The sequence below is a fragment of the Chrysochloris asiatica genome, unplaced genomic scaffold (genome assembly GCF_000296735.1).
Source record: "Chrysochloris asiatica unplaced genomic scaffold, ChrAsi1.0 scaffold00125, whole genome shotgun sequence".
NCBI classification, from domain to species: Eukaryota; Metazoa; Chordata; class Mammalia; order Afrosoricida; family Chrysochloridae; genus Chrysochloris; species Chrysochloris asiatica.
In genome coordinates this window covers 6,278,235-6,290,707 of record NW_006408643.1, presented here as the reverse complement: position 1 = coordinate 6,290,707, position 12,473 = coordinate 6,278,235, and the positions used below count along the sequence as shown (strand labels likewise).

The 12,473-nt window shown below is 51.1% G+C and overlaps 1 protein-coding gene across 1 annotated transcript in view; it reads left to right on the top strand.

The window, feature by feature from the left end:
- CELF5 (CUGBP, Elav-like family member 5) overlaps positions 1 to 12,473 on the top strand; it is a 69,992-nt gene that overhangs the window by 37,147 nt on the left and 20,372 nt on the right. Inside the window, exons 3-4 of the mRNA XM_006868955.1 lie at positions 9,385 to 9,436; positions 11,095 to 11,223. Of these exons, the coding sequence (XP_006869017.1) occupies positions 9,385 to 9,436; positions 11,095 to 11,223 (181 nt within the window). The remainder of the gene's footprint in view (positions 1 to 9,384; positions 9,437 to 11,094; positions 11,224 to 12,473) is intronic.

Below are 12,473 nucleotides of genomic sequence, written 5' to 3'. Positions count from 1 at the left end.
AACAACAACAACAACAACATTAACCACCTGCAATATGAAGATGGCACAACTTTGCTTGCTGAAAGCAAAAAGGACTTGAAATACTGATGAAAATCCAAGAGCACAGCCTTCGGTATGGATTGAATCTCAATGTCAAGAAAACAAAAATCCTCACCACTGGACCAATAAATAACACGATAAACGGAGAAAAGATTAAAATTGTCAAAGACTTCATTTTGCCTGGATCCACAATCAATGCTCCTGGAAGTAGCAGTCAAGAAATCTAATAACGTATTATTGCATTAGGCAGATCTGCTGTAAAAAACCTTTGTAAAGTGTTCAAGAGCAAAAAAGATGTCACTTTGAGGACTAAGGAGTACCTGACACAAGCCATGGTATTTCTAATCACTTCATATGCATGTGAAAGATGGACAATGAATAAGGAAGACCGTAGAATGAATAATTGATGCAACTGATTGATGACGAATATTGAAAGTACCACAGATTGCCAGAAGAATGAACAAATCTGTCTTGGAAGAAGAATAGTCTGAATGCTCCTTGGTATCAGGATGATAAGACTTCATGTCTTGTACTCTGGACATAGTGTCAAGAGAGACCAATCCCTGGAGAAGGACATCATGCGTGGAAAAGTGGAGGGTGAGTGAACAAGAAGAAGTCCCATCAGCAAGATGGATTAACAGTGGCAGCACCAAAGGCTCAAACATAAGAACAATTGTGAGGATGATACGGGACCAGGCAGTGTTTCATTCTGTTGTGCATTGTATTGCTATGAGTCAGAACCGATTCAATGGTACATAACAACAGTTGTAGCAACGGATCACAAAATGGGTGGCTTTTAAGAACATAAATACACTGTCTCACCGTTCTGGAAGCTGGAAATCCCAGCTAGGGTATCCACCATGTTCGTTCGTTGTGAAGGCTGGGAGGGAGAACGGTTCCTGCCTCTCTCCTTGCTTCTCTAGTGGCTCCTGGCACTTCCTGACCTTCCTTCCTTAGTTTACATCTGTCTCTGTAAGTCACATGTCACCCTTCTATCTAAGCTTCCTCTTTAATAAAGCTCCACTCAGGTGAGATTAGGACCCATTCTCCTCCAGTATAGACTTGTTAATTGATAATATCTTCCAATACCCTGTTCCCAAATAAGGTCCATTCACAGGTACAAGAGGTTATTGGTTTTGCATTTTAAAAGCCCACCTGTAGGCTCATGCATCCGCATGCACCTGCACACACCTGAGTAGAAAATGGCATGAATGGGGGCATCTGATTTCTTCTAACTTCACAAGGGGGAGGATCACCATCAGCATCAACCCAAAGCTGCATCCTATGGGCAGACGTCAGACATACCTCCCCTCTCCAGCCTGTCTACCCATTCTCTACGTCTCTGCTGGGTTTGAGAATTCATTCTGAGAGGACCCAGAAACCATATTCATGACTATGGGATTTATTGGGGATGTAACAGGGTACAACTCAGAACCAGGATAATTCAGGTAGAGTTCTCTGGTCTGGACAGTTTCTCAGCCATGTCCACAGGCAGACTTCGCCCTGACTGTTGGCCCTCTGCCCTCTGCCCTCAGCCACTTGGTCCCTCAGGCCTCGTGGCCTGTCCTGACTTCTGCCGTGCTCTGGCAAGTATTACAAAGTTCTTTAGCTCTGCCATTAAGTGCCCAGGGGCACCCCAGTCCACCAGGAAGCCTCGTCCTCCAAACACTCAGCTTTCCCACTTCATGGCTCTCCTTGAGTATTGTAGCCACCTTGCTGTGTGGGTCAGGAAGCCCACTGTGCTGTCTTGAGCCAGTCTCCTACCACTGATTCTTAGCTGCTTCTTCTCACTCTCTCTGTTTGCCTCCTGGCTCTAGGGGGTTCTTAGAGCAGGGACCCCAGGTCCAATGAGTCGATCCCACGCCTAGCTCTTCTTTATTGGTAGCAGTGAGCTCCCCCCTTTCTGCCTCTGGGATGGCAAACCTGACCAATCCCCTCATTGGTGTTGTTGTTAAGTGCCGTCGAGTTGGTTTCGACAAGGAGTGGCTGGTGAACTTGAACTGCTGACCTTGTAGTTCAAACCGACTTTGTAGTTCAGTGCATTAGCCCGCAGAGCCACACCAGAACTCCAATTCCCTCGTTGTTGTTGTTAAGTGCCATTGAGTCGACCTTAATCTGCATGGTACCTTGCACCTTATTTGCATTTTTAGAAAGTGATCCAATCCTGTTAGTGGGCCACAGACACCTTATTTGCACCATCCTTCGTAGTCACTGGGTGGGAGTTCCAAGACCATGGTGAGAAAGGTCATATAAAAGTGATGTGGTATACGCCACCTGTGAGCCAGGGGCAGCACCGGTCTTACAGGAAACCAAGGCAACTGCTTTCTCCTCTGGTCCCAACCCTGAAAACAAAGCACTGCCCCTGTGCGCATGTGTATGTGTGTACATGTGTGTATGTGAGTGTATTGTGTGTGTATGAGTGTGATTCTGTGTGTATGTGAGTGTGTCATGTATGTGAATGTGATTCTGTGTGTATGTATGTGTCTGTGTATATCTGTGTGTGTGTGTATTGTATATTGTGTATATGTGCATGTGAGTGCATTGTGTATATGTAGAGAAGTGTGATTCTATGTGTATTTATGTATGTGATTATGTGTATATGTGAGTGTATTGTGTATATGAGTATGTGTGCCTGTGTATATGTTAGTGTATTGCATATATGTACATAGTGTGATCCCATGCAAGTATATATATATATATGTGTACTGAGTGAGTATATATGTATATGTGTGTGCATGCATTATTGTGCATATGTTCATCTGTTATGAGTGTATTGTGTACACTGTATGTGTGTATATGAGTCTGATTATCTGTGTATGAGGGTCTAAATGTTATGTGTGTGCTTGTGTATATTTATGTGTGTATGCATCAATATGTATGTAAGTGTTTGCATACACGTGTATGTATGTGTTTATGCATGTGAATGTGGTTGTGTCTGTACATGTATGCATATGTATCTATTTTTATGTGCTTACATATCTGAGTGTGGGTGTACCTGTGTCTATATTGGTGTGTCTGTGTACTGATGTCTGTCTATCTGTGTCTGTGTGTCTGTGGAGATGTATGTAGGTGTGGGTGTACCCATGTATATGAGTTGTATATGTGTGCTTATGTATGTGGATGTGTGTTTGTGTGGATGTGTGTTTATGTATGTGGGTGTGTCTGTCTGTGTAAATGTGTGTTTTTATATGTTGGTGTGCCTGTCTGTGTAGATGTGCGTTTACATGTGCATGTGTGTCTGTGTGTTTATATGTGTAGGTGTGCCTGTGTGTCTGTCTGTGTGTTGAGGATGCATTAAGGAGTGCTTTCTCTATAGCAGCAAGGCTGACCTGGGTCATTTGCTGATCCGAGTTTCCCTCCAGGACACAGCTGAGCACCCCCGCTCTCTGAGGCAAGCACGACCCCCTTTCCAATTCCCTCCGCTGATGTCAGAGCAGCATCCGCGGGGGAAGCCGTTTAATCAAATCTCAGCGTTCTGGAATCGGATCCTAAATTGAATCCCAGAATCCCAGAATAGAGCCCCTGGAATGGGCCGAGGACCCTGGAACCAATCGAGGCTCGGCGGCTGGCAGTCAAGCCTGGGATCCTCCCCTTGCAGCCGGAACCGCTTGGGCTTCAAGGAGCTAGGGGGTGGGGGGAGACCTGCCAGGGCAGGGGAGGATGCTCTGCTGCTGAGCTCTTGAGGGCTGGGACACTAAAAGGGGCACTGGCTGTCTCTGAAGGACTTGGAGTACGAGAGACATATGTGCTCTCATAATACACGTTCACACACACACACGCACACAATGCACTCCCACTAAACACACTTACATGCATGCATGCACGCGTATACACACGCATTCCCACACACACCAACACACGTGCACATGCATGCACAGCCACACTGCACATGCATGCACACAATACACACAAACATGCACCCCACACACTCACACACATGCACAGTGCACACACACAACACACACACAAAAATACACTTCAACAATACACACACTCACAATACACACTCACACTCAAACACAATACACGCTCACATAGATCCATGCACATGCACTCATATGCATACATGCACTCCACAATATATACACACATGCATGCACACACAGCCACTCACAATACACACTCACACAACACACAACACTCATGCACTCACACACAATGCACGGACACATTCACACACATGCAACACACCCTCGTAACTCACAAGCACACACTCACATACACACGTACATATACACATTTCAGCTGCCCGTTGTTCCCCTGAGTTCCCTGACAAGGGATGAGTTTGACTGGCTTTGAGGATCCCCCAGACCCTTCCTAAAACTGCTCTGTGCACCCAGGGGCCTGGGGGTGGTAGTGGCTGTGTGCCATGGAGTCGGTTCTGACTCACAGCGACCCTGTACAGGGTTTCCGAGGCTGTAAATCTTTACAGGAACAGAAAGCCTCATCTTTCTCCTGCAGAACAGCTGACCTTGCGGTTCACAGCCTGATTTGTAACCACTACGCTACCAGAGCTCCTTAGGGGCCTGGGGTAGCCACCCTAAAAGGAACCTTCCCCACCTAACATCACAGGACTTGGGCCCGTGTCAAGCCAAACCTGAGACCAAGCGGGGTCTCCTGGTGCCTGAAGTCTAATGATTTGAGCTCCCTGGGCTTCCGTCTCCTCATCTATACAACCGAATGCCTAGAATCTTGGCATAAGTACTGGAGGTGAGCACCCCCCGCTCTCTGAGGCAAGGTCAGTTTGAATTGCAAGGCCAGCGGTTCAAACTCATCAGTCGCTCCTCAGAAACCCTATACTGGGTTGCTATGAGTTGGAACCCTTAGCAACAACAACAACAGAGGATCATCAGAAAAGAGAAAGAGTTGGCATAGCGGCTGTAACAATGGGCTCGTGCATAGCAATGACTGTGAGGCTGGTACAGGACTGGGGAGTGTTCTGTTGGACTTAGGGTCACTAGGAATCAGAGTCAACTTGATGTCACCTCACAACCACAGAGGCGTTTTGCAGATTCTATAAGGGGATGCATGTCAGGATCTTGGCACACAATAGGAACTTGGTTGCTAAATGACTTAATAGCCTCAGGTAAGCCCAATTCTGTGAACCTGGCTGGGTCATCCCTTCGTTCCAGGCCTGTTTGCTCTTCTGTAAACTGGAGATTCTTAGGCACATACGCCTGGCTACTTCCCATAGCAGCTACCATGTCCCACACATATTGTTCACAGGAACAGGACCAGGGTTCTGCTTCCTGTCTGTCTGGAACCCATAGGGCTCATCTCACGTCATTTGAATCGTCATTTGAGAGCCTTGGTGGGTGTCCCCTTCAGCCCCTGCCCTTCAGGAGCTCACTCCAAAGAGTGACAGTAAGTGTGTGGCTGTGGGTGCCCTCAAGGCAAGGTCTGGGCACAGGAGAAACAGATGGTTGGCAAGGAGAAGGCTTCAGGGAGGGGGTGACATTCAAGGAGCTCTTGAAAGGTACGAAGGTAGGGGGATGTGACCCAGCCAGGTCCTAGGGGTGTGGCAGGAGGGGACAAAATATTTGGGCTTGAGTAACAAAGGGGTTTCAAATGCCAGGATAAGAAGCTGGAACTCTATCCCCAAGGGCAGTAGGGAGCCAGAGTAGGATTTAGAGCAGGTGAGAGGATTGGTCAGGGTGTTAGATAAAGGCTGGGCTGGGGCCCAGTGGGGAGAGGAGGAGGGACAGATGGGGTCTGCCTTGCCTCCTTCTCTTTCTCCTTCATATACCCTGGAATCAATCAAGTTGGGACCCTCCTCTCTTGTCCCTACATCTTCTAGCCGCACAGCTGTGCATATCCAAGAGACTCCTTGGCTACGCCAGTCTAACGCTCCCTGCATTTCCTCTTCCCAGGGACCTCAGTTTCACAACACAGCCTGGCTAGACATAAAACAAACAAACAAACAATTCAAACCCATGGTTGTTGAGTAGATTCCAACTCACGGCAACCGCAGGTGGTGGAGTAGAATTGCTCCCTGCGCTTTTGCTTTTCTTGGTTGTCATCGTTACAGAAGCTGATCACCGTGTCTTTCTTCCGTGGGTGGGTTCAAATTGCCAACCTAGAGGTTAGTAGTTAAGAGCAAACTGGTTGTGCCTCCCAGAGATCTTGGCTAAATACCAAGGGCCTGCTTGTTTCTGTGGTATACAGTTTAGCTGAAACCATCCAGCAAGCTGGGGACACGCAATGGGAACTTGACGCCTGTGGTTCAAGTCACCTAGTGAATACCCAGCCCCACCCTAAAGATCCAAGACACCCCAGGAGCCTGAGCCCATAGGAAGGATGGGTTGGGTCCTCAGAGGACTCCAGGTTTCAATCACCCTCTGTCTGTTCCTGACTTTCTCTTCCTTCTCTCTAGTCTTGGTTTGCCCATCTGTAAAATGGGAGTGAAGGCTTCCATCTCATAAAATTGTTTGTAGATTAAACAAGTCAGTGGGTATAACTACTGTTCCAATATGAGAAATTATTTCCACTGCCCCCCTCACCTCAAACAAAAACAGACTTCTATTCCTACTTCAAAACCCATCACAGATTTCCCATCTTCAGTGCAGCCCCAGGATTGCCTTGGGTCCTTCACTGTGCTTTGCTCCAGGCTTCCCCAGCCCTTTATCCCTCCTTCCTCCTAGGCCTTGACCCTCAACAGATCAGGAAGTGTCTATGCCTGACTCTTTTACTCCCTCCTCCTACTGCTGGGGGGGGGGGGGAGGTGTTCTCTCTGGGGTTCCAAAATTACTCAGCATGGGGCGCTCCGGGAGTGTGGTGCAATAAATGACAAGAGGAAGGGAGGGGGCAGGGAAGGGATGGAGCGATGGGGAGCTAGAGAAGGTGGAGGAGGGAGGGAGAGCACTAGGCAGAGCCCTCGGTGGGACAGATGGAGAGACGAAGCTGGAAGGAGGTGGGCAGAGCCAGATGGGCGGGCAGGGGGACGGGAGAGGCGGGATGGGGTGGGGGAGACCCAGTTCCCAGCCTGGTAGCGTCTGCCTGGGTGCGGGGCGCAGGGAGCGCGGCGCGGGGCCTGGCGAGCGTGCAGCGTGTGCGCGCCTGGGCGCCCAGGGGCGGCACGTGGATGCCAGCCTGGCGCACGTCTCCAGGACGGGCGGCCGGTGGGTAAGGCGGGCCACGGGGCCGCGGGGAGGGGGCGGCCGGGCCTCTGAACCTCGGCCTTTGGAAGGGGGGGTGTTGGAGAGGAGGGTGCCATCCACCTGGCTTCCCTGGGCCCGCCCACTCCAAGCTGACTCAGGATGGGAAGGGGCCTCCATGTAGGAGGCAAAGGTCCCAGGCTCTGTGGCGGACAAGGGAGATGGGGAACAATCACCCTGGGCCTGAGGATGGGGTGGGAGTGGAGGGGGCAGAGTTGGGGGCAGACTTTCACCCCAAGGCTGCCCCCTCCCTTCCTCCCTGGGCTCAGGCTTCTCCAGAAGATTATATTTAAATATCTCTTTTGTGCGAGGCAGGAGCTGGGCTTGCCCCTAAGAGGCAGTTTCTATGGCAACAACAATTGCCAGCTTCCGTGTGGTGAATCAGCGTTGCCATGGCAACCCCATCCTCATCTGCCCAAGGTGCTGGGAGGGGGGAGGAGGTGAGGGCGAGTGGAGGCGGGGTGGGAAGTGGGGAGAAGGGGTTGGAGTTCAGGTGCCCCCCTCTGTACTTCCCCTTGCCACCTCTGTCTGTCCCCAGCCCTGAAGTGGGTCCCATCTGGTTGAAGTCTCCCCTGGCTTCAGCTAACAGGGTGTGGTCCCAGGAGAAGTGAACCCGGTGTGCATGGGGATCCAGCCGACTGGGTGGGGGAAGGAAGGCCTGGGTTCCTCCTTTCATAGGTGGTCTGGGTCTTTCTGAGGTTGTGACTGGGTAGGAGGAAGGTTGAACCAGAAAACTGGGATCATTGGGTGGTTCTGGGTTCCAATTGAGACAGCCCAGATGTGCCGGGGGCAGGGGTGGTCTTTGAGGGGGAAGGGTAAGAGATTCTGAGGGGGAGGGACTTAGTGGGGAAGGGGGTCCTGAGTGGAGTGGGACACCCAGAGAGGAGAGGGAACTCCAGAAGAGTGGGGCTTACAGAGGGAGGGGGTTCCAAGATTGGGGGAGGAGCTCAGACAGGGAAGGGACCTCAGAGGAAGGGGACACAGAATGAAGGAAGGGTCTAGGTCTGGGAGAAGGAGCTTAGAGGGAAGGAGATTTGGGGGTTCAAGCATCCTGAGATGTGTGTATGATGCTGTGCCCCACCCCAATCCAGGCGACATAGAGCAAGACATAAAATACTTCCAGCCCTGGGCTGCAGAAATCCAGAGGGATAGGATTGCCTGGGTGGGGGCTTTTGAGTGGGGTTTTGAAGGATGAATGGGAGTTCACCAGAGACACCTGATTGGCACGATTTTGTCCAGGACCAGTGGAGAAGCAAATGCCATTCACACATCCCTTGAGTTTGGTCTCAAATATCTAAGCTTGTATCCAAGACTGGCTATGTTGGAAGGGGTGTAGGGGAAAAGTTCTTCCTTAAACGTCATTTTCAGTGCCTGGGGCAGGGGCAGAAGTGACCAGAACAATGTGTCCAGATGGCAGGCTGGTCCATTCAGATATGACAGTCCGTCCACCCAAAGCTGCCTTGGTGTATGAGTCAGCTACTGTTGAGTAACAAATCATCCCCAAATGAGGTGTAAACAATAACCATTTTATTTGTTCATGATCCTGTGGGTTGGTGAGCCTGGGCTGGGCTCAGCCACGCAGTTCTTCTGCTGGTCTTTCCTGGGCTCACTGCAGTCAGATGGGGCTTGACTGGGGTAGACAAACCAGGACACAAAGCACTCTATCTATGGGGTCTCCCCAACTCTCCTGGTCACTCACCCTGCAGTGTTTCTCCTAGGCTTGAGAGTCCCAGGGTTCCAATAGGGCAAGAAAGGAAGTTAGCGGCAAGGCCTCTCAGAACTCCGAGAGCTTCACTTCTCCCACTCTCTATGGGCCAAAGCAAGTCACATGGCCACGTCCAGATTTAAGGGCGTGGAGAGAAAGACTCCACCCCTTGATGGGTGTTGCTGCAAAGCCACTTCACAAAGGAGCACGCTAACAGGGTCCAAAAGCATTGGGCCATCTCTGGGAACAGTAGGGAGGCTTCCTGGAGGAGGGGATATTGTTGCTGGGTTTATAAGGCTGACTACGAGTTTGCCTGCCAGGAGGAGCAAAGGTGGGGCCATGGGTCATTAGGTTTGACTGGCGTGTAAGCTACTGCTGAAGGGTGTTGGAATTTTGAGGCTGAAAAAAGTGGGCAGATCAAAAAGAGACCCCTGCCCACACCCCATTTACTGAGAATCCTGCCTTCCCTCCCCTTTCTCTTCATAGATGGCGCGGCCGATCCAGGTGAAGCCTGCGGACAGTGAGAGCCGCGGAGGTAGTTGTCATCTCTCCGTGCCTACCAGGAGCCTCAGCCACAAGGCTGGCGGTTGGGCAAGGAATGGGGAAAGGAGGGGCAATGGGGTCTGGGATCTGAGACTGTCCAAATGCATGCAACAACATCACATGCTTGCTCATTCACCCAGTGATGGAAGAAAGGCAGACACAAGAGGACAGGAAGGGTGGTATGCAGTCCAGAGGCCCAGCTGCACGCAACACCCCACTCCTTGCAGGGTGCTGTAAGGGGGCCCTCAGCGCAGAGGGTCCCTGAAGTGCTCTGATTACACTCTGAGAGTGGGGAGGGCTGTGTGTGTGCATGTTTGCACGTCTGGGCAAGTACGTGTGTGTGAGCTTGCCAGTGTTTGGACTGTGTGTATGCGTGTTTCTGTGGCTGATGCATGGGAACTAGAATGTGCGGGTGCAGGATGAGGCTGCCTGCCCGTCTGTGTGCAGGACTGCATGCGTGGGTGTGAGTGTTGGAGCACGTGTGCTTGATTGTTGAGGCTGGGGTATGGGAGCGTGTAGGCTTGCAGCCCCAGTATGGGGATGCACAGAAACACAGGGTCAGGATGAGGCCATGGAATGGGGGGGGATCTCCTCTGCTGTCCCCAGTGGGATCCAAGCCTGGTATGTCTTGGAGATTTTCACACCCTCTCCTTACTCTCGGGAGCAAGGGTGGTACTACTGGAATTCCAGCCACAAGGCCTGTGATTTGAACCCGCCAGCTGCTCAGAGAAGAGGGTCACTAACTTAAGGGTACTTAACAACTCCTTACCCTCAGGTCCTGAAGAAAAGGCTAATTTGGGAGGTGTAGGGCAAGGTTTTTAGGGCTTTGGTGTGTGTTTAGGAGCTCGATTTCACACTCATTTACCTGGGCTGCCAATGTGGACCAAGGAGTGCAGAATTGGACTCTGAAAGCCTCCACACCCTCTTGCTTTGTCTCTCTCTGTCTCTGTCTCTTTCACCTCTGTATCTGTTCTATCCCTTCAGCTCCTTCTCTCCTCTTCTCTCTGGTTCTCCCTCTGTCTCTTACTGTCTCTTCCACTCTCGGTTTCTCTCACATCTCTTTCTCTCCTTCGTCTCTCTGTCTCTCCCCGACAGTCCCTAGCTTCTGCTTGTCTCTCTTTCCCTCCTACCCCCATGAGTGACAGCTGCCGAGAACATGTTTCCATAGCAACCCAGCTCAACAACGCTGGAAGGTGAAGTTGCCATGTTCCCCCATTACAGACGGAGACTTTTGCAATTACCTGAGGGGGCCAGCCTCTGGCCCCGCCCTTGGCCTCTGACCACCCCCACCAAAACCCTTCAAGCGTCCCCCTAAGTCCAGACTCTCCAGGACCCCAGCTGTACCCTCACCCTGGATGCTGTGAGGGTGTAGGGACCACCAGCGCCCACCCCTGCCTGGACAGACAGACTTCAGCTGTTACTCTGAGGGGGGAGGTAGAGGCAGTTCTTCTCTGCCAGGAGGGTGGGATCCTGGAGCACATGGGGCTGTGGGGATTGAAGGGCACAAGCCTAGAAGTAGGACCGTCAGGGGACCGGGAGGTGGAGAGAACCCCCTTCTCCAGGCCCTGCAGCCCCACTTTCTACACCTCCCCCACAACACGCCTGGTGGCCCCGAGGCCTGGGGACTCGACTGAGGTGGTGTCTCCGCCCCAGGGGACCGGAAGCTGTTTGTGGGCATGCTGAACAAGCAGCAGTCGGAGGAGGACGTGCTGCGGCTCTTCCAGCCCTTCGGGGTCATCGACGAGTGCACGGTGCTCCGGGGACCCGACGGCAGCAGCAAAGGTAACCCGGGAACTGGCACGTGGAACGGGACACGCTGGAGGGCGGGGGCCAGGAGGATGGGGTGGGGCCTGGTCTAGGGGTGGGGCCTTGCTGGGAGGGGCGGGGCCTTCTAAGAGGGAAGGGGCACTGACTGGGAGGGGGATGGTCCTGAGGCCTGAGCCTACCTGCGTGGCTGGATCTGTGAGCGTGTCCTGTGAATTGTCTGTCCGTTTGTCTATCCCATCGTCCCTATAGGCGGCACCATATAGGTAGGATATTAATGATCTAGAACTATTTTGCCAGTCTCTGCCCCTACGACGAGGGTTAAGTATCTCTTATGACTGCCGATGACTGTATTTTCGCCTGAACCCCCTACACTTCTATTTCTGCCTGTGGCTGCTGGTCTCTGGCTGGCTGCCCGACTGTATCTTTAAGTCTGTGACCGCCTGGGAACGTCCACGTCCCTGGTCTTTCGTGACCTGGGCCTGTCTCTGTGTGTTTGTAATTAGGACTAATTGTGCAGTAGTCTCCGGTTCTGTCTCCTCTATAAGATTATTGTCTGCGACAGTTCACGCGGCTGTTTCTGTCTCCGGAGGTGTTCTGCATCTGGTGGTCTCTTATCTGCCCTCTACCTGATTCTACCTGTCAGGATAGATCTATTTGGGACTGACTCTCTATCTGGCTGTATTTGCCTCTGAGATAGTTACCTGGCCAGGACTGAAGGAGGCTGGTGGTCTATGACCATTTGCCTGGCTTTTGTAACTGGCATATAATTTATATATCATAAGACCCACCCTTTTATTTATTTATGTAAGGTTTTTATTGTGGATTGAGTGAAAGTTTACAGGGCAGATCATTAGTTTTACATTCAACAAATCATACACCTTGTTTCATTACAATGATTATAATTCCCTCCATGTACTATCAGTTACCAGTATTTCTCTCTATTCACTTTAGCTTTTTTTTAAAAAACAAAACAAAAAAATCAAAACACTCAGGCATATATAATAATTTACACCTCCAAAGTGCACATTCTGCAGGTCTGCTCCTGGCCACCAGCTCTTAGTCCCTCTCTTCTTACTCCATGAATCTAGAGTCCTCAGCTGCTCCCCCTTTCCATGCCCCCATCTCTGCCTCCATCTCTGGCACTGCTGCTTCTCTGGATAAGGTCCCGCATTCTGCTTATGCTCTTCTCCCTTGATAGTCCTAGGGTCCTCTGTTTCTGGACTGTAAGATTAACCACTCCCCTGTTTTTGTTATAAAACTTCTAC